Genomic DNA, 27203 nt, shown 5'->3' with positions numbered 1-27203 from the left:
CTTTTTCCATTTTCTGAAGGATTTTATTATTATTAGCATTTGTATAGCGCTACCAGACGCACGCAGCGCTGAACAACTGACACAGAGAGATAGTCCCTGCTCAAAAGAGCTTACAATGTAAAAATACAGACAGACAAGACAATTAAGGGTAAGGGAAGTACTGGGTGAGAAGGAACAAGGGGAGGGCAATTGAGTAGTGGATAGGAGCCAAAAGCAGTGGTGAAAAGGTGGGTTTTCAGCATAGATTTGAAAACAGGTAGAGATGGAGCTAGACGTACAGGCTCAGGAAGTCTATTCCAGGCATAAGGTGCCGCGAGGGAAAAGGAACAAAGTCTGGAGTTAGCAGTGGAGAAGGGGGATGACAAGAGAGATTTGTCCAGTGAGCAAGGTTCACAGGGAGGAATGTAGGGAGAGATGAGAGTGGAGAGGTAACAGGGGGCTGCAGAATGGATGCATTTAAAGGTCAGTAAGAGAAATTTGAACTGTATGCGGAAGCGGACAGGGAGACAGTGAAGTGACTTGAGGAGTGGGCTAGTGTGGGTATAACGATTTTGGCGGAAAATAAGTCTTGCTGTAGAATTTTGGACAGACTGGAGAGGAGAGAGATGGCTGAGTGGAAGACCATTGAGAAGCAAATTGAAATAATCCAAGCGAGAGGTGACAAGGGTTTGGATAAGGGTTCTGGTAGCATATTCAGAAAGGAAGGGGCGAACTTTGCTAATGTTGTAGATAAAGAAACGACAGGTTTTGGTGATCTGTTGAATATGTGCAGAGAAGGAGAGAGAGGAATCAAAGATGACTCCAAGGTTATGAGCCAAGGAGACAGGAAGGATGAGAGAGCCATTAACAGAGATAGAGAATGGGGAAAGAGGGGAGGTGGGTTTAGGGGGAAAAATGAGAAGTTCCGTTTTAGTCATGTTTAGCTTCAGATGGCGTTGAGAAATCCAAGCAGCAATGTCAGACAAGCAGGATGAAATTTTGTCCTGGATTATGGTTGAGATTTCAGGGGTGGAGATGTAGATCTGAGAGTCATCCGCATAAAGATGGTATTGAAAACCATGGGATGAAATCAGGGTACCAAGAGAAGAGGTAAAGATGGAGAAAAGGAGAGGTCCAAGGACAGAATCCTGGGGGACACCAACTGAAAGCGGGATGAAGAGGAACCGCCAGAGTGAACACTGAAAGAGCAAAGTGAGAGGTAGGAGGAGAACCAGGAAAGAACAGAGCCCTGGAATCCAATCGAGGATAGTGTATGGTGTGGTCAACAGTGTCGAAAGCAGCAGATAGGTCAAGAAGGATAAGGATAGAACAGAGACCTCTGGATTTAGCCAGCAGCAGGTCATTAGAGACTTTGGTAAGTGCAGTTTCAGTAGAGTGAAGAGGGCGGAAACCAGATTGGAGTGGGTCAAGAATAGGTTGAGAAGAAAGGAAGTCAAGACAACGGCGGTGAACGACGCGTTCAAGTAATTTGGAGAAGAAAAGAAGAAGGGAGATGGGGCGATAGTTGGAGGGACAGGTAGGGTCAAGTGAGGGTTTTTTAAGGAGTGGAGTGACAACAGCATGTTTGAAGGCCGTAGGAACAGTTGCTGTGGAGAGTGAGAGATTAAGGATGTGACAGATGACAGGGATGATAGTAGGAGAGATAGTGTTAAGTGGATAGGTGGGGATGGGATCAGATGAACAGGTAGTACATTTAGAGGAGGAAAGAAGAAGAGCAGGTTCCTCAGTAGAAACTTCAGAGAAGGAGGAAAAAGAAAGAGAGGAAGGAGAGTAGGGAGTGTGGACTAAGGGAGAGAGAGGTGGGGAAGGTTTGGATGAAAATTCAAGGTTAATCTTACGGATTTTATCGTGGAAGTGCTCAGCTAGGGTCTGAGGAGAAAGAGAAGGGGGAATTGGGGATGGAGGCACAAATTCCCTTGGCTCTAACCCTCAACTTCTCTTCGCCACACTGAACTCTCTTCTCAGTTAGAGGCAAGGGAATTTGTCAATTGGGTGAAATAATCCTGTTTGGTCCATGAAAGGGCAGACTGGAAGGAGCTAAGCATGAATTTGAAATGAATTAAATCAGCGAGGGTGCGGGATTACACGTGAAGGATATTAGAATTATTATTATACAGGATTCCTCCAACACTTTAACAAAAATAAACTATTATTTTTCTTACATTGACCACAATAGTTGGGCAAGATAGTAGGAAAATATTTAAAGAAATTAATCATCTTAAATTAAGTTGAGAGGAAAAGACACAAAAACCAACTAGCTGATATTACTAGCATATTATTCTGTGTAGAGATTCAAGTGAGACCAACACCGCCACCCTCCTTTTTGGAAATTACAAATTTCTGCATTTTCTCAGGATCAAGAAATTACCAGCTTTAATCGGTTCTGGGGTTGAGTTAGCAGCAGGGCCTCCTCCAGCCGCACGAGGATTCACCGCTTCGGAAGACTTCTCTTGCAGCGTCTCTGCCAATAGCATGCTGCTTCCGGGTCGAGGGGGAGCTGTAGCTTGAGGTGGGCTTAACGAAGCCGCCTCTGCTTTGGTCCAACTTACCTACATCGGGTCCCATCAGCATTGGCGTTTGCGCTTTCAGCGCCTGAACTCCGAATTGTTCCAGCGTCTTTTGCTGGGAAACCGGTTTCACAGGGTTGGAGGAGGTTGAAGCCCCGGTCTTTCCCTTCCTTTTCCCCATAATTAACAGGGGAAAAGTGCTGCTTTGCAGGTATGTCAGCTGGGTATCGGGCGCTCACAAGCGCATGACCTCTCTAGGCACCATCTTGTCCAGCCCTCGTGTGTGATCCCTTTTTTATTCGAGGGAAGCATGGAACAGACCATACCACTTTTCTAGAATGCATGCAAGGAAGCAGTCATGGCAATCTCTAGCATCATTTATCTGGGGTTATGCAATTTTGAAAAGAATAGTGAAACTTTGGCCAGGGAAAATCCTACAACAATAATCTGTAAACAGTTCAAATAACATTTTAATGTTCTGTGTGCAAAGTACAGTAGCTTTTGTATCAATGAAAATCTTACAAATGATAAAACAGGTCCAAAAAAAATGGGGTGGCTATAAACAATTTAACTGGGCAGGCACAGCTCCAAGTTGGCCAGACTTTGATCAGTGCCAGTGCTGCTGTCGTGACATTATTTAGTTAGTGCTGGGGTAGTCCAACTTCACAGAGCCAGGAGTTACTCAGGTCAGGGCAATATTCAGCAGCAATACCCAGTAACTTTGGATAGAACAAAAATGCTGGGTACCACTGTTTTCCCCCCCCCCCCCCCCCCCCCCCCCCCCAAGGCTCTTTCTGGGGTGGAGAGGAAGTGGAGTTACAATGTCCATGCATCGAGTATACGCAGCACGCTTTGGAGCAGTTCTAAATCTGTGCAAGAGAATGTGTGTGTCACAGGGTGCCAATTTTATAAAAGGCCTTTATGAAACAGGCACCTTTTTCCAGGTTTCACATTTTATAAATCATTTGCACAGCTCATGCCCATGATGTTATTTTGCATACTGGAGCTTCAAAAAATGCAAGTCCTCACTTTGCTGCAATCTGAAATCAATGGAAGAGGGTTAGGATGCTGAAATGCAGAGAAATTAGGACTCCATTTTCTGGGGAGGGGAGAGACCTCCAATCCCAGCTGTGGTTTGGTACCCTAACCTGGGTCCAATCACATCTTGTGACAAGAGCCAGCTTCATATTCCTCAACAGATTTTGTTTCAGTAGGTAAGAAAGAGTGAATGAGATAGCAGCACAGAAAATGGTTATCCGGGAGGAACCTCTGCAAAAGTGAAGCAGATTCTAGCTGGCACATGGGTTCTGTCTCCCTTATGTAAACGTTCCTATTTTTTGTAACAATGTGCTTCTCTGCTCCCCATTACTAACATTCTCAGCAACAGAACGTAAGAAATGCTGCTCATTGGTCCGCCGAAGCAGGTTATTGACAGAAGTGTCTGCCCCGGCTGTTTCTTCATACAATGTAAGAACCTCCAGAGACAGGAAGTAAAGTGGTTCACAGCTGTCATCCGGCATCATTGCAATTATATGAAGCAGGTGGCAGAACACTTGGGTGTAAACAAACAAAGCTTCTTGTATGCAGTCACTCTCTTGCTTTCTATGTTCTTGAACATCCTGATCAGATGTCCTGCTTTTCACCGATTCAAGTATCTCTACAATGCTACTGCAGTACAGTCTTGCAACATGCTTCCATCCTTCCAGTGGCAGCCAGTTGGAACAGCTTGGACTGCAAAGTAGCTGAAAGCCTCGCAATAGGAGCACAGAAAACTGAAGATCGTAAGTGAAAGGCTTAAGGTTAAGCAGAGGCATGAACTGAACATACTCCAAGCTGTAGGGCACGTGCAGAAATTTTTTCTGTAAAAGACTTTTTACCACACCAGCAAGAAATTTCCATTCACCTGGACTGCACCATGGAAGGACTTGGATTAGAGCCACCAGAAACCCTTTACTGAAAAGGTTGATTACCTCAGGACTTCCTGTATCAACAGCAAGGAATGACAGCATTTGATCTTTCATCGACCAAGATATGCAACAGCATTCCAACCATGCCATAAGTCCTGTGCCTTGTCCATATTCTCTAAGCTGAAGAGGCGTCCACTCATCCTCTGAAAGTCTGCTGACTTCAAACAAGGGTGCAGGAACCTCATTTTTAAAGTGATCCCCAAAGAGAGTCTTCAGCCTGAGGCATACAGTCCAATCAAGATGCTCCATCTTTCTGTGAAGCCAAAACAGCGATTTGGTCCATGATTCAGGAAAAGCTTGTGATTCAAGAATTACCACATCACAGAGCTGCATGAGAATGTCAACGAGCAAGTCTTTGGACTCCATAGTAAGATGGGGTGGTGCTTCTGAATGCTGCCAGTACTTTGTATACCCATTGATAAGCTTACAAAGAGAAAGGATGAGAGGGAATGGGGAACAGGACAGGACCCAATGGTTCCCTTTTCCATTTACACATTTCTGTATGTTGAGAGCCCTATGAAGAATCTGCAGGCTTAACTGAATGTTGACAAAGTTATCCACCAAATAAGGAAGAACAAATACCCTAGTTACATCTGCTGGCAGAAGAAGGGGAGCAGATGAATGCTGATGTTCTGATGTTTCAAAGGATTCCATGAAAGAAGTCAGGAAGGCTAGAAACTGTCTCTCTTCCCTAGCAGAGGACAATTTTCCCCAACACACCACCTTCAAACAGTCTATTAGTAAAGTTGTTGTTCCCTCCACATTTTGTGTATCCTTAAAGCTCAGGGCTGGAAGGGAACTCAATATCTGTGCTAGGAATCTGTGTGCACCGATGTTTAATACAGCAAAATGACAAGCTTTCTTTAGCGTTGCCTCTGGGTTCAGCAAAGCAAGTCTAGCCACATTCGATGCAGCCTTAGTCAAGCCTTGATCAGACACGCTTTGTGCGATTTGGTTGAAAGCTGTGTTAAGTTCCTCTTGGAATCCAGCTGTGAACATCTTTAGCCTTTGGGAAAGGCCTTTTCTACCCACAGTAGACAGCACTCCAGAAAGTACTCTGTTCTTATCAGGTAACGAAAGCTCATTGAAACAGTTCAAGATTATTTCTGCAGTTCTCTTTATTTCTGACATATCATCTGGGAAAGTGCTAGACATAATCGTTTCCAGTAATTTAAAAACTAACTCTGGTTCCTGAAAGAGAACTCTGTTTTCATCAAGACAATCAACCCAGTCAGTGGAAAAGGCCCAGCTGCGTTGCGAAGCAAAGAGGGAACACATTTCTTTGTATCTGACCATTCTATCCTTGATAATTATCACAGCAATAGAAGCCACAATGTCATGCCTGCCTTTCAAATTAAGTTTCATGATCTTCTCCAAGATGCTTAGGATGCTGTGTCTTAAATCCTCTACAGTTTCCCTCTCATCCCCACACAAGCTAATAGTCTCCCTGAAACAGTTCAAATGTTGAACTAAGAATGCCAAGCTTTCTCTCATTCGGTAGCTTTCATAGCAGACCTCTTCATCGCTGGTTGTCACAAGCGCACATTTATCACCCCAAAGAAGTAGCAAATCCTTAAGAATTTGAAAGCCCAGGCACCTGGATTCGTGTGAGAGTTTCAAATCTGAGGCGACAGTTGCAGCACATACATTTCTCTCTGCTTCTTTCACTTTAGCAGCTAAACTGTTTTGGTGACACTGGGTTTTCTTATCAGACTGCCAAACAAAAATCACTGTTGCCAGTTTCTCTAAATATATCTCAATGGGTAACAAGTCAGAGTCCTTGTCTAGTAAAGCACATACTGATAGCGATTCTGCCAGGTTAGCCAAAGCAAAACACTTCAGCTTTGATGATGCAATGTTACCTTTCATTCGATTTAAGCCATCAAGCAAAGCCATGACGATACCAGCACCAGGCACAAAGGTTTGCAAACAATCAGGATCATACTTGAATCGTTTTGGTGACAGGCAAAAATCATCAGAAGAGGCAGATATATACTGATTTACAACAACACTAAATATATTTGCTGTTTCATCTTTTTGCTCATTGTGTTTCATGATTGCCCACCACGTGTCCAAAAAAGTGTTTATATCTTCAACAGAGGTCTCACTAGCGACATAGTCAACAAACAATGTAAGTTCCTCACAACAGAGAGTTGCTGGCAATGCCAACAGCAGCTCAACAAATACCTTCGATACCTTCAGTGTTTTGAGTAGTTCAAACAGAACAACATGGTTAATACTTGGAATCATTCTTCCTACTGAAAAGAAAATATCTTCCTTCCATTTTTTCTCAATTTCAGTAGCATCTATTTTGGATCTAGAAATTAGAATTTTTGCCCAAATAATGGCTAATGCTCTCTTAGTCCAGTCCTCACTCTGTGGCCGAGGTGCTTGTGAATCCCAAACTGTGTTAATTTCCTTCAGTGCAACAGTGATAGGCTGTCCAACAAGGGCCCAGTCAGGCTTCTTTATTTCCTTTAAGATTTTAGGATGACACAATTTCTCAGCCAGCAGAAATCCACCCTGCAGGACAGTCATCTGCCCACAGACATTCCAGGGTCCTGCTAAAAGAAAAAAAAAAAACACATTTAAAAACAAGAAGCTCCATGTGGCCTACCTTCTGGAATGCAGCTATGCATGAATCCCAAAACTATATACACCCATCAGGATCCCTTGGACAGAAAATCCACAGCATATTTTGAGTACACATTTCACCAATCAGCCCAAAGCTGCACTCACTGCAACCCTCCCAACCCTCTACAAGGACTCAAGGCCTGGATTGACAGCGTTTCTAAAAGATTGAGTAAAGCGAAGATATTTACCTGTAGCAGGTATTCTCCGAGGATAGCAGGCTTCTCACTAGTGGGTAGATGCTGATCCACGTCGCACAAGTGCCTTCCCACCTGCCGCGTAAATGCAACTACCTCAGTTTAATACTAAAGCAAAAGAAAAATATATGTAAGGTGGGCAGGATTGTGAGAATAAGAAGCCTGCTGTCTTCGGAGAATACCTGCTACATGTAATTATCTTCCCTTTCTCCAAGGACAAGCAGGCTTACTCATTTTCACAAGTGGGGAATCCCTAGCATCCAGGCCCACCCAAAACAACAAACTGTGGTCAATTGAGCCTCGCTACGTCGAGGACATAACACAGATAAACCTGAAACTATATACAATCTAAATGTGAGTGTAGCCTGGAACAGAATAAAATGGGCCTAGGAGGGTGGAGTTGGATTCTAGACCCCAAATAGATTCTGCAACACTGACTGCCCAAACCGACCGTAACGTCGGGTATCCTGCTCAAGACAGTAGTGAGATGTGAATGTGTGGACTGAAGACCACGTCACAGCCTTGCAAACCTCTTCAATGGAGGCTGACTTCAAGTGGGCTACAGACGCAGTCATGGCTCTCACACTATGAGCAGTGATATGACCCCTCCAAGGTCAGCCCAGCCTAGGCATAAGCGAAGGAAATGCAATCTATTAGCCAATTGGATATGGTGCGTTTCCAGATGGCGACCCTCATCCTGTTGGGATGAAAAGAAACAAAAAGCTGGGCAGACTGTCTGTAGGGCTTCATCCACTCCATGTAAAAGGCCAATGCTCTCTTGCAGTCTAAGGTGTGCAAGCTGCATGTATTCCTAATAGGCAACCCAAGAAGGAAAGGGAAACTTCAGCCTGCCTTCCTTCCTTCCAATCAAGTCCTTTGGCACACAGCTTGTTTAAATCCATTTTTTCAGTATAACTGGAAACTTCTCAGTGACTTTAGAAGTTCACTTCCACCACCACACAGCTTAGAGCAGAGTCCAATCTCCAGGGCACACACCACCAGTAGCCACAGCCTTACTATGGCTTATCAAATAAAGTTCATTTCTCAGTTCAATTTTTTTTTTTAAATTACATTTGTACCCCGCGCTTTCCCACTCATGCCAGGCTCAATGCGGCTTACATGGGGCAATGGAGGGTTAAGTGACTTGCCCAGAGTCACAAGGAGCTGCCTGTGCCTGAAGTGGGAATTGAACTCAGTTCCTCAGTTCCCCAGGACCAAAGTCCACCACCCTAACCACTAGGCCACTCCTTCACTCCAATCCTCAATTCACAGTTCAAACCATCTAGCAATAGTTAACAGTTTTCCACACTGCTTTGCTGACAGCCCCAGTGTAGTTTCAGCCAAGGGTTGTCCGCTACCTCCCACTTTACCAGGGAAACTGGCTCCGGTCCTCCGACAGGGACTGTGTGAAGAGAACAAACAACAACTGCAGATTTTGTCCACCACTGAAGCTCCCTGCAGCTGGATTCCTTCACTCCTCCAGTGCTGGTGCTACCTCCATCTGCTCCTCCTCTTCAGGAATTGTTATCTCTGGGGTGGCTTGAGACAGTCCCTGATCAGCCCATTCTATCTCTGTCTCTGCATGTCCTCACAAGATATAACGTCTTAGAGATTTTAACTTGTGTCCACTCTATTGATAACCAATGTAAATCACACAACACTGGGGACACATGATGTCGCAACATGGCCCAAGTCGGGTCTTCAATAAAGCTTTCTTTCAACACCCCTTCTTGTGGCCCTCGATATACAACGAAGATACTTACCTGTAGCAGGTATTCACCGAGGACAGCAGGTATTCACCGAGGACAGCAGATTGATTATTCTCACACATGGGTTGATCCGCATTGGCCCAGGAATTGGCATAAAAACATAGCAAAAAATAAAAATTTGCTACAGCCTTCTGGTGCACTTGCAGCACCATTCTGAGCATGCGCGGACTGACTTCCCACCCGTCGCGTGACCGCGCTACTCAGTTAAGTCACAAAGCGTAAAAAAATAAACAACTGATTGTGAGAATAATCAGCCTGCTGTCCTCGGAGAATACCTACTATAGGTAATTATCATCTCTTTCTCCGAGGACAAGCAGGCTGAACTATTCTCACACATGGGGTATCCCTAGCATCCAGGCTCACCGAAAACAATAAACATTGGTTAATTGGGCCTCGCAACAGCAAGGACAAAACATAGATTAACCTGAAACTATATACAACTAGCTGAGAGTGCAGCCTGGAACAGAATAAAACGGGTCTAGGTGGGTGGAGTAGGATTCTATACCCCAAACAGATTCTGCAGCACTGACTGCCCAAACCGAGTGTCGAGTCGGGTATCCTGCTCAAGGCAGTAGTGTGATGTGAATGTGTGCACTGAAGACCACATTGCAGCCATGGCTCTGACATAATGAGCCGTGACATGGCCCTTCAGAGTCAGCCCAGCTTGGGCATAAGTGAAGGATATGCAATCTGCTAGCCAACTGGAGATTGTGTTTTTTCCAATGGCGACTCCTCTTCTATTGGGATCAAAAGCAACAAACAACTGGGCGGACTGTCTGAAGGGCTTCGTCCGCTCCACGTAAAAAGCCAATGCTCTCTTGCAGTCCAAGGTGTGCAAGCTGCTTTCGCCAGGGTGGGCATGAGAACGGGGAAAAAATGTTGGCAAGATGAAACTCAGACACCACCTTCAGCAGAAACTTAGGGTATGTGCGGAGGACTACTCTGTTGTGATGAAGCTTAGTATAAGGTGCATCCACTACTAAGGCCTGAAGCTCACTGAAGTAACCGCCACCAAGGAAACGACCTTCTAGGTCAAATACTTCAGATGGCAGGAATTCAGTGGCTCAAAAGGAGCTTTCATCAGCTGGGTGAGAATGATGTTGAGATCCCATGACACTGGTGAAGGTCTGACGGGGCTTTGATAAAAGCAAACCTCTCATGAAGATAGGTTTACCTTCTACACGCTGATGATACGCACTAATTGCACTAAGGTGAACCCTTATGGAGTTGGTCTTGAGACTCTGATAAGTGTAGAAGGTATTCAAGCAGGGTCTGTGTAGGACAAGAAAAAGGATCTACGGCCTTGCTGTCACACCAGACGGCAAACCTCCTCCATTTGAAAGAGTAACACCTCTTAGTGGAATCTTTCCTGGAAGCAAGAAAGACTCGGAAGACACCCTCCAAAAGACCTAAGGAAACGAATTCTAGGCTCTCAACATCCAGGCCAGGAATACGGGAATTTTGCGGGATTTCGGCTTAACTTAGACAAATCGGAAGCCTTGCCATCGGCGGCACAGGTGAAGGCTCAGTGGGGTTCGGAATTCCTGCTGCGGTGGGCATCGGGTAATTTTAAGTACCTGGGAATTTACCTGACTATGAAGATTGGGGATTTATATAGATTGAATATAAGGACATTAATGGAAGCAACTAAGAAGCAATTCCACAGTTGGAGGGACCTTCCAATATCATTGTTGGGAAGAGTGGGGTTAAAACAGATGGTAATATTTCCTAGATGGTTATACGCACTCCAGAGTCTGCCGTTGAGATTAACTCAAACAGACCTGAAGAAAGTATACAGATTATTCAGTAAATTCTGTTGGCGGGGAAAAAGACAAAACTTAGAGTGGAAAGGCTGAGATTGTAAGCTCCTTTGAGCAGGGACTGTCCTTCTTTGTTAATTGTACAGCGCTGCGCAACCCTGGTAGCGCTTTAGAAATGTTAAATAGTAGTAGTAGTGGATCGTGGAGTCAAGGGTGGGGGGGGGGGGGGGGGCTGCCAGATTTAAGATCGTACAACTGGACCTGTTTACTGAGACATCTGGGAGATTGGTTTGGGCACACGCAATAGAGTTATAGAGTTGGAAAAGGCATTATATGCTCCACACAACTTTTTTCCATTGTTACATTTAGGGAGGGCAAAAACACCGAAGATATTTAAAGATGGAATAATGCTGCACCCCATGCAGGAAGCATGAAGTTAGGGGGCAATGTAGAAGTGTCAGATTAGCTGACATTGAGGGGAAATATAGCTTTTCCGCCAGGCAACGAAAATCCCATCTTCCGTTCATGGGAACAGAAAGTTATTGTCGAAAGAGGGACAAATGATAAACTTCACGCAGCTTCAGGACCGGGTGGGAGAAACATGGGTCAACAGATTTGCAAATGCACAAATCAGACACTACTTGATGGCCCTGGATCAGCTGAGCCTCCGGCTCGCCTTGGGCTCTAGAGTCCGAGACTTTTTTTTAAAGACATTTCAAATCGAGGATTATCAGCTTCAAATATATATAAGGGTTTGTTGCAGGGAGAGCCAAGGCGGGACTTTTCTTATTTGAAAACTAAATGGGCAGAGGATCTGGGAGTGACATTGGGGACCTGGGATGTGGCTGTCACCATCCGGGGCATCCTGGTGTTGACTAAGGATGCTAGATTAAGGGAATGTGAGCTTCGAGTGGTGCTTAGAGCATATATGGATGGAGCCCAATTGGCGCATGTGGGGGAAAGAGGAGTACACAATTTATTTTAGTTACATTTGTACCCCGCGCTTTCCCACTCATGGTAGGCTCAATGCGGCGGGCAATGGAGGGTTAAGTGACTTGCCCAGAGTCACAAGGAGCTGCCTGTGCCGGGAATCGAACTCAGTTCCTCAGGACCAAAGTCCACCACCCTAACCACTAGGCCACTCCTCCACAATTGCGCTAAATGTGTGCAATCGGTCCATATACTCGCGTTGCTCTGTGGGGATGTCCGCAAGTGCAATCCTTTTGGGGAAAAATAACAAATTTTATGGGTCAGATATTGGCTCGAACTATAAAAGGTTCGGAGGAGCAATTGTTGTTGGATAACCCCCAAACATATAAAAATATGCCTATACCAGCTGCGTTATTATGTCGCAAATTGGCCCTAGTGGGGAGAAAAACTATAATGCAATATTGGACAGCGGTAGGAGCACCAGTTTATTGACATTGGAGAAATCAAGTCCACATATTGGCGGCATGGGAAGCGAGGGATGCTAGAGGGTCACCGAAGAGGTGCAAGGCCTATTTGGAAACGTGGAACCCCTACCACCAAATTTTAAGTCCCCGGGGATGTAGTCTTATCCTCAATAACATGCGGTAAGGAGAAGAAAGCTATCTCCTGTACTAGGCTTGTGGTGCATTGGGGCTCAACAGTTTCTGATAGGGGGGGAGTGGGGTGGTAGGTGGGGGAGGGGGAGTAGGAGGGGAGCGTGGGAGGACTGATGATGGAGGAGGAGGAGGGGAGGGTTAAGGTGGATTTAGGGGGATAGAAGGAATAGCAGGGTTAAGGAGTAGAGGTCTATTGGATATGCAAAATGCAAAGAGAAACCTCTACCATTTGCTAAAGGTAATAAGAAATGTTTTACCCCTGGGAACACAATGTTATTTAAGGTTTCCATAATGATCAACTATAATAAGGGAAACTGGCTGGGCTGTGTCTAGCATATTGTAGAATCTGGAGTATAAATGATAATACTTGGGAGGAGTAGCCTAAGTGAGTAGTAAAATAAGATGTCGTGACATTGGACTTTTGAAGAGGACCTTGAGGTGGGGGGTAAGGGAAGAAGGTCCTTCAACAGGGGTTTATCCATAGTAGGAGTTAGTTCGCCCTCGTAGTTGTTGTAAGAGAGTTAAGGAGGTTGGGGGCTATTAATGGTTGCCCTGTTGGACTAGATACGGTCTGTGCCCTGAAAAAGACAGGTACAAATCAAGGTAAGGTATACACATGAGTTTATCTTGTTGGGCAGACTGGATGGACCCTGCGGGTCTTTTTCTGCCGTCATCTACTATGTTACTATGATACATGATTATAATGCATATATAGATATAGGACAGGGGTGGTTTATGGGAGGTAGGAGTTTGGGGAGGGGGGGGGGAGTGTAGTAGAGTTGAAGGTGGAATGGGCATAATATTTGTGGGTTCTTTTCCGCTCTGTTAGAAATGTTTAGTGTATGTATATTGACCTGCAGATTGTTTGGTATGTTGGTTTTAATATAACACCAATAAAAATTGTTGAAACATAAATGGACTTGGGAAAATCCACTATTTCTGGGATAAGCAGTATAAAATGTTTTCTACATTTTTGGGATCTTGCCAGGTATTTGTGACCTGGGATTGGCCACTGTTGGAAACAGGATGCTGGGCTCGATGGACCTTTGGTCTTTCCCAGTATGGCAATACTTATGTAAGAACCCACCGGTCGGAGGTTATGAGTGGTGAAAAAACACCAACCTCCCCCCAACCGGCAAGTCATCCGACACGGACACTTTTACTTTTGCTTTCCTAGAGCATGAAAAGCCCGTCCCTTGCTTTTGCTGGTGAGCAGCAGGCACCTTAGGCGAACGCTGTTGATGGGAACAAGCGCACTGGGGTTGAGCCTGAGTAGCAGTGGCATAGCTTGGTGGGGTCATGGTGGCCTGGCCCCCCCCCCCCCCCCAAATTTCATCTGGGCCCCTGGTTTTGCTGGCAGGGGTCCCCAAACCTCGCCAGACTAAGCCTTCTTCAGCACCGGTTTCCGGCCCTCTTTCTTCCTCCTGACGTCCTGCATGCTCAGTTTCATGTAAAGGAGCGTGCAGAGCAAGGAGAAAGAGCAGGGCAGCAAATGTTGCTGCACCGGAGACCTGTGTTGAAGAAGGCTTCGGCTGGCAGGGGTTGGGGACTCCCGCCAGCAAAGGTATTTGCTTTTTCGGGGGGAGCGTGAGGCGGTGGGGCAGCAGACTAAAATGTGCCTCCCACCGCAAGGTGTGGCTACGTCCCTGCTGAGTAGGCTGGCAAGACGCAGGAGTGTACCTACTCCTGAAATAGGGAGCACTCTGTGGCCCACCAAAAAACCTCCTAGTTGAGGAGGTTGTAGCAGAAGGTGCCCGGCGGGAGAGAGAAGCCAATCAAAAAGCACACAGATGCTATGGCTTCTCTCTCCCGCCGGGCACCTTCTGCTACAACCTCCTCAACTAGGAGGTTTTTTAGTGTTCCCATGAACGGAAGATGGGATTTTCGTTGCCCGGCGGAAAAGCTATATTTCCCCTCAATGTCAGCTAATCTGACACTTCTACATTGCCCCCTAACTTCTTAAATAACACCCTCCAAGCTTCCTGCATGGGGTGCAGCATTATCCCATCTTTAAATATCTTCGGTGTTTGTGCCCTCCCTAAATGTAACAATGCAAAAAAGTTGTGTGGAGCATATAATGCCTTTTCCAACTCTATTGCGTGTAGATCCTCTACCTTTTCTCCAAAAAGGTTATCCCTCAGCAAGGAACATTCGCAATCCGCTGCTGGACCGAATGGTCTAAGTCAGAGACACGCAGCCATAAGAGTCTGCGCATCGCTATACCTTGAGCAGAGATTCTGGATATTCCCAGCACCATGCATCGAGGGGGAACAGTGTCGGTGCTTCTTAGCTTTCGCTTGAGGCTCCTCGGTGCCGAGGACGTCCAATTCCCACATTGCTTCGGGGTCGGGTCTGACGGTGGACGGTCCCAGGGGGGTCTGTACAGCAGGAGGCCTCGAGGCAGGTGGAGACCCACTCGATGCCTCACTGCTCACAGCGTGATATGGCCTCTCAGCAGCCATATCTATCTCCACTCCCGACGACCTCAATGCCGACATTGGAGGACCAGACCGAGCCCCTAAAAAAAGTTTCTCTCTCTGGGCTTCTCAAGCAAGTTGTAACCTTTTCTTCATACGAAGACAAAGAGCCCAAGGCACTGGATACACCAGGAATGGGTATCTGTACCTGAGATGGTTCGGCTGAACCGAGTACAACGTTTGAAGCCACTGGGAGTCTTCGAAGACATGGAAGGGAAGACCACAGCGGTGAAATCAAATGGCTCGACTGTGCAGAGAAAAAAGGCACAAAAAGGGAGACACCCGACCGTGTGGCCTAAAAAATGGCCACTACGAAAAAGAAAGGAAACTTTAATAGGGAAACCAAACTAAGAAAAAATAAAGGGAAAACTTTTTTTAACAGAATTAAATGAAAACAAAAACCGAATGAGTAATGAGTAAAATTGAAGAAGGCTCTTTCCCGGGAGTGAAGAGAGGAGGCATAGAAAAAGATGATGCTCACTGCACGGAAGAAAAGAAACAGAGTGGATTAAAAACTGGTTGAAGGATAGGAAACAGAGAATGGGGTTAAATGGGCAGTATTCACAATGGAGAAGGGTAGTTAGTGGGGTTCCTCAGGGGTCTGTGCCAGGACCGCTGCTTTTTAACACATTTATAAATGATTTAGAGATGGGAGTAACTAGCGAGGTAATTAAATTTGCTGATGACACAAAGTTATTCAAAGTCGTTAACTCGCGACAGGATTGTGAAAAATTATAGAAGGACCTTACGAGACTGGGAGACTGGGCGGCTAAATGGCAGACGACGTTTAATGTGAGCAAGTGTAAGGTGATGCATGTGGGGAAAAAAGAACCTGAATTATATAGCAAGGTTCCACATTAGGAGTTACGGACCAAGAAAGGGATCTGGGTGTAGTCGTTTATAATACACTGAAACCTTCTGCTCAGTGTGCTGCTGCGGCTAGGAAAGCGAATAGAATGTTGGGTATTATTAGGAAAGGTATGGAAAACAGGTGTGAGGATGTTATAATGCCGTTGTATCGCTCCATGGTGTGACCGCACCTTGAGTATTGTGTTCACTTCTGGTCGCCGCATCTCAAGAAAGATATAGTAGAATTGGAAAAGGTGCAGCGAAGGGCGACTAAAATGATAGTGGGGATGGGACGACTTCCCTACGAAGAAAGACTAAGGAGGCTAGGGCTTTTCAGCTTGGAGAACAGACGGCTGAGGGGAGACACGATAAGAGGTATATAAAATATTGAGTGGAGTGGAACAGGTGGATGTGAAGCATCTGTTCACGCTTTCCAAAAATACTAGGACTAGGGGGCATGCGATGAAACTACAGTGTAGTAAATTTAAAACAAATCGGAGAAAATATTTCTTCACCCAATGCATAATTAAACTCAAAGTCGTTGCCGGAGAACGTGGTGAAGGCGGTTAGCTTAGCAGAGTTTAAAAAGGGGTTAGACGGTTTCCTAAAGGACAAGTCCACTACTAAATGGACTTAGGAAAAATCCACAATTCCAGGAACAACATGTATAGAACGTTTGTACGTTTGGGAAGCTTGCCAGGTGCCCTTGGCCTGGATTGGCCGCTGTCGTGGACAGAATGCTGGGCTCGATGGACCTTTGGTCTTTTCCCAGTGTGGCATTACTTATGTACTTAGGAGTAGCACGGTTGCGCGACAGGTGAGAAGTCAGTCCGCGCAGTGCAGCATTGCACGCACACCAGAAGGCTCTAGCAAATTTTTATTTTTTGCCATTTTTATGATGATTTCCGGGCCGACGTTGTTCATCGACCCATGTGTATGAATAATTCAGTCTGCTTGTCCTTGGAGAATTAAACAGTTCAAAGGAAAACAGAATAACCAAACTCCACACTTCTCAATGCTGCACTGGAAACAGTGGAGATGACTAACTGAAGAACAAACCACCAGTGGTGTAACTTTAATTCAGCTTCTATTGGATTCTTCTAAAGCATGCTGTCTTCTTCCCTGATGGCAATGAAGTCTTCTGGTTCAAAAAATTGCATCTTTCCCTAAATTGCCATGTTCCTCTTTTCTCTTCTAAACTTCTTTCTGAAAAGCTTTCAAAAGCTGCTATGAATATGGTATGATAAGATATCTTCAGTCAGTTCAGGCTAGAAGCTGTGCACGCCATGAAAAATAATAGCAACACAGCCTACAAATCTCATTAAAACCCAGCTTGTTTCAGTTGTCTTTTCCTAATGCACACTCACAGTTGTCAAATCATACTCCCTGATACAATGTGTGATCCAGGAAGTAAATGTGGTCAAACCAGGTGGGCCCTATGATTTTATTTATTTCACTTTTTGCAGTCACAGTTTGTGTTTCCTTGCAGAGAGAAAGGAAGGCACTGTCTCCTCTGTTACAGACATGGGCAAAGGTGAATCAGCTAAGATGAACAGAGAAAAAAATCCAACATACCTAAATCCATTGCTGTGTACTTCCTCTGGCCAACACTGAAGTGCATGGATATTTATCCTGAAAGAAACAAACAGATGCTGTACAGTCATCAGTACAGGAAAAAAAAAAAAAAAAAAGATACATGGATACAGCATTGTACCAATGCATTCTGTTTCTCAGACCTTGGGCATAGGGTTTTAAAGTGAATGCTTAGCCAATTTATTCTGAATATCCCAGCCATAGAAACACCCTTTCACAAACATGGGTGCTACAGTCAACTTAAATCATCTACGCTAGTGGGTCCCAAACTTTTTCAGCTCAAGGCACCCTTATTTTATTTTTTATTTATTGCATTTGTACCCCACATTATCCCACCTTTTTGCAGGCTCAATGTGGCTTACAGAGTGAGGTTATGTTAAAATCAATACATGTTTTAAATACAGTTGATCATAGGCTAATGTAAAAGGTTATGATCAAGTCAATACATGATTTAAATACAGTTGATCCTAAGCTGATGTAAAAGAGGTAGTAGATGGGCGGATGTTGGGTACTTATCAGAGACATTTTTTGCGGCCCTCCCCCCACACATCATATCCAGTATTTCTTCCTCTCTCCCCCGTGCATCATCTCTCCCTTCCCTCCGCTCCCTATGTCAACTCTCCCCTCTCCATGCAGCATCTCACCCTCCCCTCGACCCCCATATACAAGATTTCACCCCTTCCTCCCCCTCCCACTCATGCCCCTCACTCCTCCTGCATATCTCCTTCCCTCCACCACCCCACCCATAATTATCCCTCTGTTTGAACGGGTCCCCCGCAGCAATTTCCATATGGTGCCTGTCGCTAACCCAGAAGCGTGGTTTCGTGATTTTTTAAACTTGCTGTTCTTACAGGGTCAGGATTAATTGTGTTTACCTTTATTTGTTTATTGCACTTGTATCCCACATTTTCCCACCTATTTGCAGTCTCAATGTGGCTTACATAGTATTGTTAACATGGTTATTCCAGTATGTTAGGTACAATTAGTATTGTGTAGGGATTAGTTAAGGGAAGACAGGAGAAGGGAAAATTAGGTTCTTACCCTGATAATTTTCTTTCCTTTAGTCATAGCAGATGAAGCCATTACGTATGGGTTGTGTCCATCAACCAGCATGGGGAGATAGAGAACACTCAACTTTTCACAGTGCCTCATGGCCAGCCAGCTCCACTGCCTCTTCAGTATACTCAAAAAAGGAGGGAATGAACTCATCCTCCTGGAGGGAATAAACTCATCCTCCACTTTGTATAAACGGAGGGAATACTTGCATCCTCCTGGAGGGAATAAACTCATCCTCCCAAAACATGAACTGGAGGGAATGAACTCATCCTCCTATAACTGTAACAAGAATCCTGAAGACTGTTTTCCGACTACCCAAGGAAGGAATATAACTTCAGGAAACAACAGCAGCACCTAAAATCAGAATCACTGCAATACAGACAATCATACAGGGAGGGCTCATGGCTTCATCTGCTATGACTAAAGGAAAGAAAATTATCATGGTAAGAACCTAATTTTCCCTTCCTTGTCATCAAGCAGATGAAGCCATTACGTATGGGATGTAACAAAGCAATCCCTAAATAGGGTGGGAACAAGCCACACCACGCGCTAGCACCTGTGCTCCAAAACGCGCATCCCTCCTGGCAGCCACATCCAGCCTGTAATGCTGGGCGAAAGAGAGCTTAGAAGCCCATGTTGCAGCACTGCAAATCTCATGAAGAGATAGTGCTCCAGTTTCTGCCCAGGAAGAGGAAATCGCTCTTGTGGAATGAGCCTTATAGGCTTCAGGCGGAGCCCGGCCAGACAGCAGATATGCTGAAAAGATAGCTTCTTTGAGCCAACGGGCAATAGTGGCTTCAGACGCTGAAGACCCTCTGCGAGGACCTGCAAACAGCAGGAGTGGCCTAGTGGTTAGGGTGGTGGACTTTGGTCGTGAGGAACTGAGTTCGATTCCCACTTCAGGCACAGGCAGCTCCTTGTGACTCTGGGCAAGTCACTTAACCCTCCATTGCCCCATGTAAGCCGCATTGAGCCTGCCATGAGTGGGAAAGCGCAGGGTACAAATGTAACAAAAAAAAAAAAAAGATGATCAGAGGTCCTGAAAGAATTTGTAATTCGCAGATACTGCAACAGAGTCCTGCGCACATCCAAAAGGTGCAACTGCCCAAATGAACCTGGAAACTCCTCCTCAACAAAGGAGGGAAGAAAAACAGGCTGGTTTAGGTGATGAAGGAAGGCACGGTCCGAACCATGACCCCTGACTCTGAGAATTGCAGAAAAGGGTCTCTACAGGACCTGGACCTGGAGCTCTGACACCCGTCTCGCCGAGGTAATGGCCACTAAAAAGACGGCCTTCAGTGTCAAATCTTTCTCTGAAGCACGCCGAAGCAGTTCAAAGGAAGCACCCTGAAGGGCCTTCAATACTAACCCCAGGTTCCAAGCTGGACAAGGTGCCCACATGGGAGGACGGAGCCGAAGCACCCCTCTAAGAAACCGTGCCACATCTGGATGAGCAGCTAAGGACACGCCTTCAACCTTGCCACGCAGGGAGGCCAATGCTGTCACTTGCACCCGCAGGGAATTATAGGCCAAGCCTTTGTGTACACCATCCTGCAAGAAGTCTAGAATCGGCAAGACAGGAGCCCGCAACGGAGAAAGCGCTCTTGAAACACACCAGACTTCAAACTGGCGCCAAATCCTGGCATAAGCCACGGAAGTGGAGCGCTTACGGGCCTGCAGGAGAGTGGAAATTACCTTATTTGAGTAGCCTTTATCGCTCAATTGCGCCCTCTCAATCGCCATGCCATAAGACCAAAGCGGCAGGCGTCCTCCATGGCTACCGGACCCTGTGACAACAGGTGCGGAACCAGAGGTAACGGAAAGGGAGCCTCCAACAGCATCTGTCAGAGGTCCGCATACCAAGGCCTCCTGGGCCAATTCGGAGCGATGAGCACCACTTCTCCTGGATGCAGCCGAATCCGCAGGAGCACTCGCCCTATCAAGGGCCACGGAAGGAACACATACAGCAAGCCCAGGGGCCAGGGTTGAGCCAAGGCATCCAACCCGGCAGCGCGAGGATCCCTCCCGTCTGCTGAAGAAGCACGGGACTTTGGCATTGGAACTGGTCACCATAAGATCCATCACTGGCTTGCCCCATTTGGCACATATCTGCAGGAATACATTGTCTGCTAGTTCCCACTCCGCTGGATCGATCTGATGCCTGCTTAGATAGTCGGCTTGCACGTTGCTCTGACCTGCAATGTGAGCTGCTGACAGGGACTGTAGATACAGCTCGGCCCAGTGGTAAATTTGTTCGGCCTGCGCGGCTAGAGCTCTGCACTGAGTGCCGCCTTGTCGATTTATGTAGGCCACTGTTGTCGTGTTGTCCGACATCACTCGGACAGCCAATCCTTCCAGGGTCACTTGAAAGGCTAGAAGAGCCAGAAACACCGCTTTCAACTCCAGGCGGTTGATAGACCACTCCGATTCATCGGGCGTCCACAGACCCTGGGCATGCTTCCCCTGGCAATGTGCGCCCCAGCCCTTCAGGCTGGCATCTGTCACCACTAGACACCAATCGGGGAGCGCCAGCGGCATTCCCCGCCGCAACATGTTGTCCGAGAGCCACCACTCCATACTGAGGCGGGCCGCAGGGAGCCAAGAAAATCTGCACTGATAATCCTGAGATACTGGAGACCATCGTTGAAGTAGAGAATACTGTAGAGGTCTCAGGTGCGCTCTCACCCATGGCACCACTTCCAAGGTGGCCGTCATTGATCCCAACAGCTGGACAATGTCCCAAGCTCGCGGGCGGGGCATCCTCAGGAGCAGACGGACCTGATTCTGAAGCTTGCACCGCCTTTGTTTGGGAAGAAACACATAGCCCGAGGCTGTGTCGAACCTGGCCCCCAAATATTCTAGAGATTGTGAGGGGGTCAGGAACTTTTGGCCATATTGACGACCCAGCCCAGAGATTGAAGGACTGAAACCACTCTGGCTGTAGCTAGATGACTCTCTTTTTCTGAGTCTGCTCTGATGAGCCAGTCATCTAGGTATGGGTGAACCCGGATACCCTCTCGCCTGAGAAAGGCAGCTACTACCACCATTACCTTGGAGAAGGTTCGGGGAGCTGTGGCGAGGCCAAAAGGCAAGGCCCGAAACTGGAAATGTTTTCCCAACACCGCAAACTGCAGAAACTTCTGGTGCGGGGGCCAAATTGGAATGTGCAAGTAAGCTTTTTTCAGGTCCAGAGACGTGAGAAACTCTCCTGGCTGTACCGCCGCAATGACGGAGCGCAGAGTTTCCATGTGAAAATGCCGCACTCTTAAGGACTTGTTTAGCTCTTTTAAGTACAGGATCGGGCGAAAAGACCCGCCTTTTCGTGGCACCACAAAGTAAATGGAGTAGCGGCCTAGACCTTGTTCGGCAGGAGGCACTGGGGTCACAGCCCCTATCTGGCACAGTCTCCTCTACCGCCGCCCGTTTGGCGGCAGAACCGCATCGGGACTCCACAAACACGTCTCTCACCGGGGCATTGAATTCCAATCTATAGCCATTTCTGATCAGGTTCAAAACCCACTGATCTGAGGTAATCTTGACCCATTCCTCGAGAAAGAGGGAAAGTCTTCCTCCGATGACAGGAAACGAGGAGAGGGCCGGCACACCATCATTGAGAGGGTCGCCCCTGAACTCAACGCCTTGAACCGGCAGCTGCAGAACGTTTGTCCGAGCGAAAGGAGTTTCTCTGCTGAAAACGGGCACGCAAAGTGAACCCAGCAGCATGCCCCGGGCGGTACCTTCTAGCTTCACGGAAGCGAGGTCTGTAAGAGGAGCGGACCGCCTGACCCTTAGAGGAAGGCTTCGGCCTATCTTCGGGCAAGCGCTGAGGTTTGGAATCCCCCAGGCCTTTAACAATGTTTTCCAGCTCCTCACCAAACAGGAGAAGGCCTTGAAAGGGCAACTTCACCAACCTTTGCTTAGAGGCCATGTCCGCCGCCCAATGTCGTAGCCAAAGAGTGCGGCGAGCTGCCACTGCTACAGCCATTTGCTTAGCCAAAGCTCTGACCATATCATAAAGGGCATCAGCCAAAAAGGACAAGGTCGACTCCATCCGCGGAGCCACTTCAGATAAGGTCTCCGCTCCATCATCGGGCTGTTCCACTGCCTGCTGTAACCAAGCCAGGCAGGCTCTAGCAGCATAACAACTGCATGCAGACGCCCGAACAGTGAGACCTGCCAAATCAAAGGACCGCTTCAGAGCTGAATCAAGCCTGCGGTCTTGAATATCCTTCAGGGCAACACCTCCTTCAAAAGGGAGGGTAGTTCTCTTTGTCACAGCCCTGACCAGGGCATCCACTTTAGGAATTGCAAAGCGAGCCAAATGTTCCTCACTCAGAGAGTATAATTGCCCCATAGCCCTGGCAACCTTCAAAGGTCCCTCGGGGTCAGCCCATTGAGCCGAAATAAGCTCTTGGATGGAGTTAGGATCTTCAATCGAGAGGGCTTATAAGGATTCTGAAATAAGTGCTGGCAGCTCCTCACGGTGGAAAATCCTCACCGCAGACGGATCATCCAGCTCCTGTGGCAATTCTGCACTCGACTCTGGCTCCTCAGCCCAAGAAGTTCTGCCAGACCCCTCAGAATCCTCATAGCCTGACCACGGGGGGGGGGGGGGGGGGGGGGGGGGGGGGAAGGGGGGTGCACCACACTCAGAAGGGGAATTAGCCCTTCTGCGTTTAACAGGAGGATAAGAAACAGGCAAAGCCAACTCCAAAGGCCAGGATCCACCGGGGGGGGGGGGGGGGGGGGGGGGGGCGCAGGCAGAGGTTCTGAAGATCCCTGTGGAAGAGCTCTTTTAAGCATGTATGCCCTATGCAGCATTAAAACAAAATCAGGGGAGAAAACCGCTCCCTGACCGCCCGGATCCTGCCCAGGGCTATCAGCTCTATTATTAGCCTCACTCAGAGGACCCCCCCCCCCCCCCCGACCGGATTCAGGGCTCTCCGTTGCAATGGAGGCTGCGCCGTGTGGAAAATCCAAAATGGCGTCCGCTGCCAGCTCAGAGCGCGAAAGATCGCTGCTCGCCATGCTCGGGCCGGCTCTACCGTCTGTACAGCACGAATTACAGAGCCCCGCTGCTGATTTGCACTTGCCACATTTAGAACAGCGTTTTACAGTCTCCGCAGCCATCGCCGAAAACTACGGTAAAATTTAAAAATGGCGGTTCGCGCCAAAAACGTCCCAATCGCGGCCCCACGCCAGAGGAGTCAGAAAACACACCTCACTGGACCGAGTATCACAGCTCCGGTCCTGCAGAAGAATCTCAAGAAAAAAAACCTCTTTTCCAAGATCGCTGCGCTAAAGCGCGACGCGACCTTTTCTTTTTTTTTAACGCTGTGAGGAAAGCAGAGGTAAATAAAAACACTCCGGAGGCTCAGATGAGTGGGAAAGGACAGGGAAAAGCAAGCTAATATGTCCACATCCATGGGGGCATGGGTAAGGCAGGGAAAGGCCTGACCTATGTGCCTTCAAAGTGAAGCTGCTATAGCCTCTAACACCCCGGCTAACAACTGGCAAGCCAGGAGCCACCCCCAGGCAGATTTTGATGGAGCTCGAAGAAGCTGCAGCCACCCTGCTTGGGGAGATAGAGAATACTGAAGAAGCAGTGCAGCTAGCTGGCCATGAGGCACTGAGAAAAGTTGAGTGCTATCTCCCCCTGCTGGTTGATGGACACAACCCATACGTAATGGCTTCATCTGCTTGATGACAAGGAATGGAACTCGCTGGTCACTTCCAAATAGTATAGGAGTATATGGTGAACATCCAAGAAGCGGGAAGAGAAAAAGGTGGAAAGGGATGAAAGGCAGAAACCACCGTATGCAGAAAAGACAGTACTGTGCGCCCGTCACCAGTAGAAATCCAGAGGATCTCAAACGGATGAAGTCTGGAGTTCCGAGAACCTACCTGGACTGGATTGCTAAAGAAAACTAGGCTGCCCAGGACGATAGCCCTGATGTCATAGAGGTAAGGGTGAGCCTGACCCAACCGAAAAGAACTTGTAGACATGTCCTCAGGAAGACGCTGAGTCTATAAGTCACTCAGGTCTTCCACCAACTTCATGGAGTCCTCGAACAATAGTTGCCCTGAAAAGTGAGCTGAACCAGCCATCATTAGAAGCTGCATTCATCACCCAGCAGCGCACCCACATCAAATAGCAGGTTGTGACTGCCACAAATGTCTGTTTATTTAACACCCGAAACAAATCATAGAAGAAAACTGGCAAATAAGCCTGCCTTGACTACATCTGGCAAGTGAGGAGGCAGTTGACTGTCTGCCTTCTGGAAAGGATCTGAAATCTGTTGCCGCCAGTTACAGCACAGCCTAGCAGCCTACAAGCTGCAGATAGCCACCTTCAGGGAGACAGAACTGAAATATCAGCAGAAAGCTGTGTTGAAATCATCCATTGAGACTAAGTTGGCTTGAAGGGAACCATAGAGATGGGGACCAAAGCAGAGAAGGAACCCCTGAAGTGGTCTGATACGAATCAGGCCCATGGGGGACTGTCCAAAAAAAAAAAAAAAAAAAAAAAAAGAGAACCTTGTGCCCATAACTTGAACCTATTCCCATATCCTGGATTTGGTAGAGAAAGTAAAACCTGACTTGGGTTGGCACCTGTTCCTGAGGAGTAAAAGAAAGAAAGGACTTCCCAAGCCTATATGGAACAGCACTCCCCGATAATCCAAGATTTGTAAGGGAAACAACTGACTCTTGGTGACACTGATTACCAATCCTAAGGACTAAAGACGAGTAGGTATCTTGGATGAAGTTTGCAGAGTCTCTTGATAGAGAGAGCCGCAAATCAGCCAGTCACGAGGTATGGCTGAACCTGCAATCCATCCTCACAAAGGAAAGCTGCCACCATGACCTTGCAAAAATGTCCTCGGCAACATGGAAAGGCTGAATGACATGGTCATAAATCGTTAAGATCCCTTTGCAGCAAGGAGCACTGGGAATATGAAACTAAGTTTCCTTGAGGTCCAGGGAGGCTAGAAACTCTCCCCACCAGACAGAACCATTACACACTGCAAGGTTCCCATTGTGAAAAGCTGAACCGTAAACACCCTAGACTCTTATGGTGTCCAAACTCAGCTGGAAGGAAGCTCCCTGGTTAGAACTACAAAGCAAAGGGAACAACTTCCCATTCCCCATTTGCAACTGGGGACAGACTCGACTGTGCCTACAGGAAGAAATGCTGGTAAGGTGGCAAGAACTGCCTGACAGCATTTGAGCTTGCATGTAGACTCCAAGAAAAATCTGTAGTGAAGTCCAGGTTGCAACTGTGCAATAGACTTTGGTCCTGGGGAACTGAGGAACTGAGTTTGATTCCCGCCACAGGCAGCTCCTTGTGACTCTGGGCAAGTCACTTAACCCTCCATTGCCCACCGCATAGAGCCTGCCATGAGTGGGAAAGTGCGGGGTACAAATGTAACAAACAAGACACATCTGAGCTGAGGTAATCTTGGTCCACTCCTCCTGAAACCAGTACAGTCCTGCCTGAGGAGTGAACTGAGACTCCATCATTGGAAGATGCAGCAGGCATAGGTTGACCTGGAGTTCAAACAGAGCTCATTCTATCAGCAGCGAGGTGGCTTGTCGTAGTGGAAGTGGAAACCCAGAAAGTGGTTTTCTTGGCCCCACAAAACCTACGACAAAAGCAAGCGGATTAAAAATCATCCTTAAACTCGTCCCCTGGCAATCTCCGAGACTTGGAAGTCCCCAACTGCCCTAGATCTTCTCCAGTCCCAAGATTACTTCCAAAAGGCAGGTAGTCAAATGTGACTTGGAACAAGCCACATCAGTGGTCTGATGCCTAAGCCAGCGCTAATTTCTTACAGATAGAGACGAGAATTGGCTGGTGTGACTGTGCACTATAACTGCTGCGCATTGGAGCTAACAAGTGCAGCTGAGAACCAGAGACAGATGGTGTAGCAGAATATGGCTGTTGCACCATTGCGCACTACAGACAGCAAGCTGCAGTGGGTCGTGAAGCAGTACCCCTAGAGCTCTGTGCTTACTCTCAGCTGATTGCAACTACTATTAAGCTACCTCTACACTGAAGTAACTCCTGGATGACTCCTCATGAAATTTAGGTACCCCATACCATGAAAGCAATTAGAGGTACTACTACTACTACTACTATTTAGCATTTCTATAGCGCTACAAGGCATATGCAGCACAGCACAAACATAGAAGAAAGACAGTCCCTGCTCAAAGAGCTTACAATCTAATAGACAAAAAATAAATAAAGTAAGCAAATCAAATCAATTAATGTGAATGGGAAGGAAGAGAGGAGGGTAGGTTGAGGCGAGTGGTTACGAGTCAAAAGCAATGTTAAAGAGGTGGGCTTTCAGTCTAGATTTAAAGGTGGCCAAGGATGGGGCAAGACGTAGGGGCTCAGGAAGTTTATTCCAGGCGTAGGGTGCAGCGAGACAGAAGGCGCGAAGTCTGGAGTTGGCAGTAGTGGAGAAGGGAACAGATAAGAAGGATTTATCCATGGAGCGGAGTGCACGGGAAGGGGTGTAGGGAAGGACGAGTGTGGAGAGATACTGGGGAGCAGCAGAGTGAGTACATTTATAGGTTAGTAGAAGAAGTTTGAACAGGATACGAAAATGGATAGGGAGCCAGTGAAGGGTCTTGAGGAGAGGGGTAGTATGAGTAAAGCGACCCTGGCGGAAGACGAGACGGGCAGCAGAGTTTTGAACCGACTGGAGGGGGGAGAGGTGACTAAGTGGGAGGCCAGCAAGAAGCAGATTGCAGTAGTCTAAACGAGAGGTGACAAAGGTGTGGATGAGGGTTTTGGTAGAGTGCTCG

General features: G+C 47.1%; 1 protein-coding gene across 2 annotated transcripts in view; it reads right to left on the bottom strand.

Moving 5' to 3' along the window:
• Positions 1 to 2838: 2838 nt before the first annotated feature.
• Positions 2839 to 27203, bottom strand: part of GEMIN4 (gem nuclear organelle associated protein 4) — a 32568-nt gene continuing 8203 nt past the window's right edge. Inside the window, exons 2-3 of one of the 2 annotated variants that reach the window (XM_030185860.1) lie at positions 17319 to 17375; positions 2839 to 7038 (exon numbers count right to left, since the gene is read on the bottom strand). In XM_030185860.1, the coding sequence (XP_030041720.1) occupies positions 3824 to 7038; positions 17319 to 17364 (3261 nt within the window). In that variant the 5' untranslated portion in view covers positions 17365 to 17375 and the 3' untranslated portion in view covers positions 2839 to 3823. The remainder of the gene's footprint in view (positions 7039 to 17318; positions 17376 to 27203) is intronic. The other variant, XM_030185861.1, reaches the window with a different exon arrangement.

The sequence above is a fragment of the Microcaecilia unicolor genome, chromosome 13, assembly GCF_901765095.1.
Source record: "Microcaecilia unicolor chromosome 13, aMicUni1.1, whole genome shotgun sequence".
Classification (NCBI taxonomy): Eukaryota; Metazoa; Chordata; class Amphibia; order Gymnophiona; family Siphonopidae; genus Microcaecilia; species Microcaecilia unicolor.
Note: the sequence above shows the minus strand (reverse complement) of the source record. Positions and strands in the feature narration are given on the sequence as shown.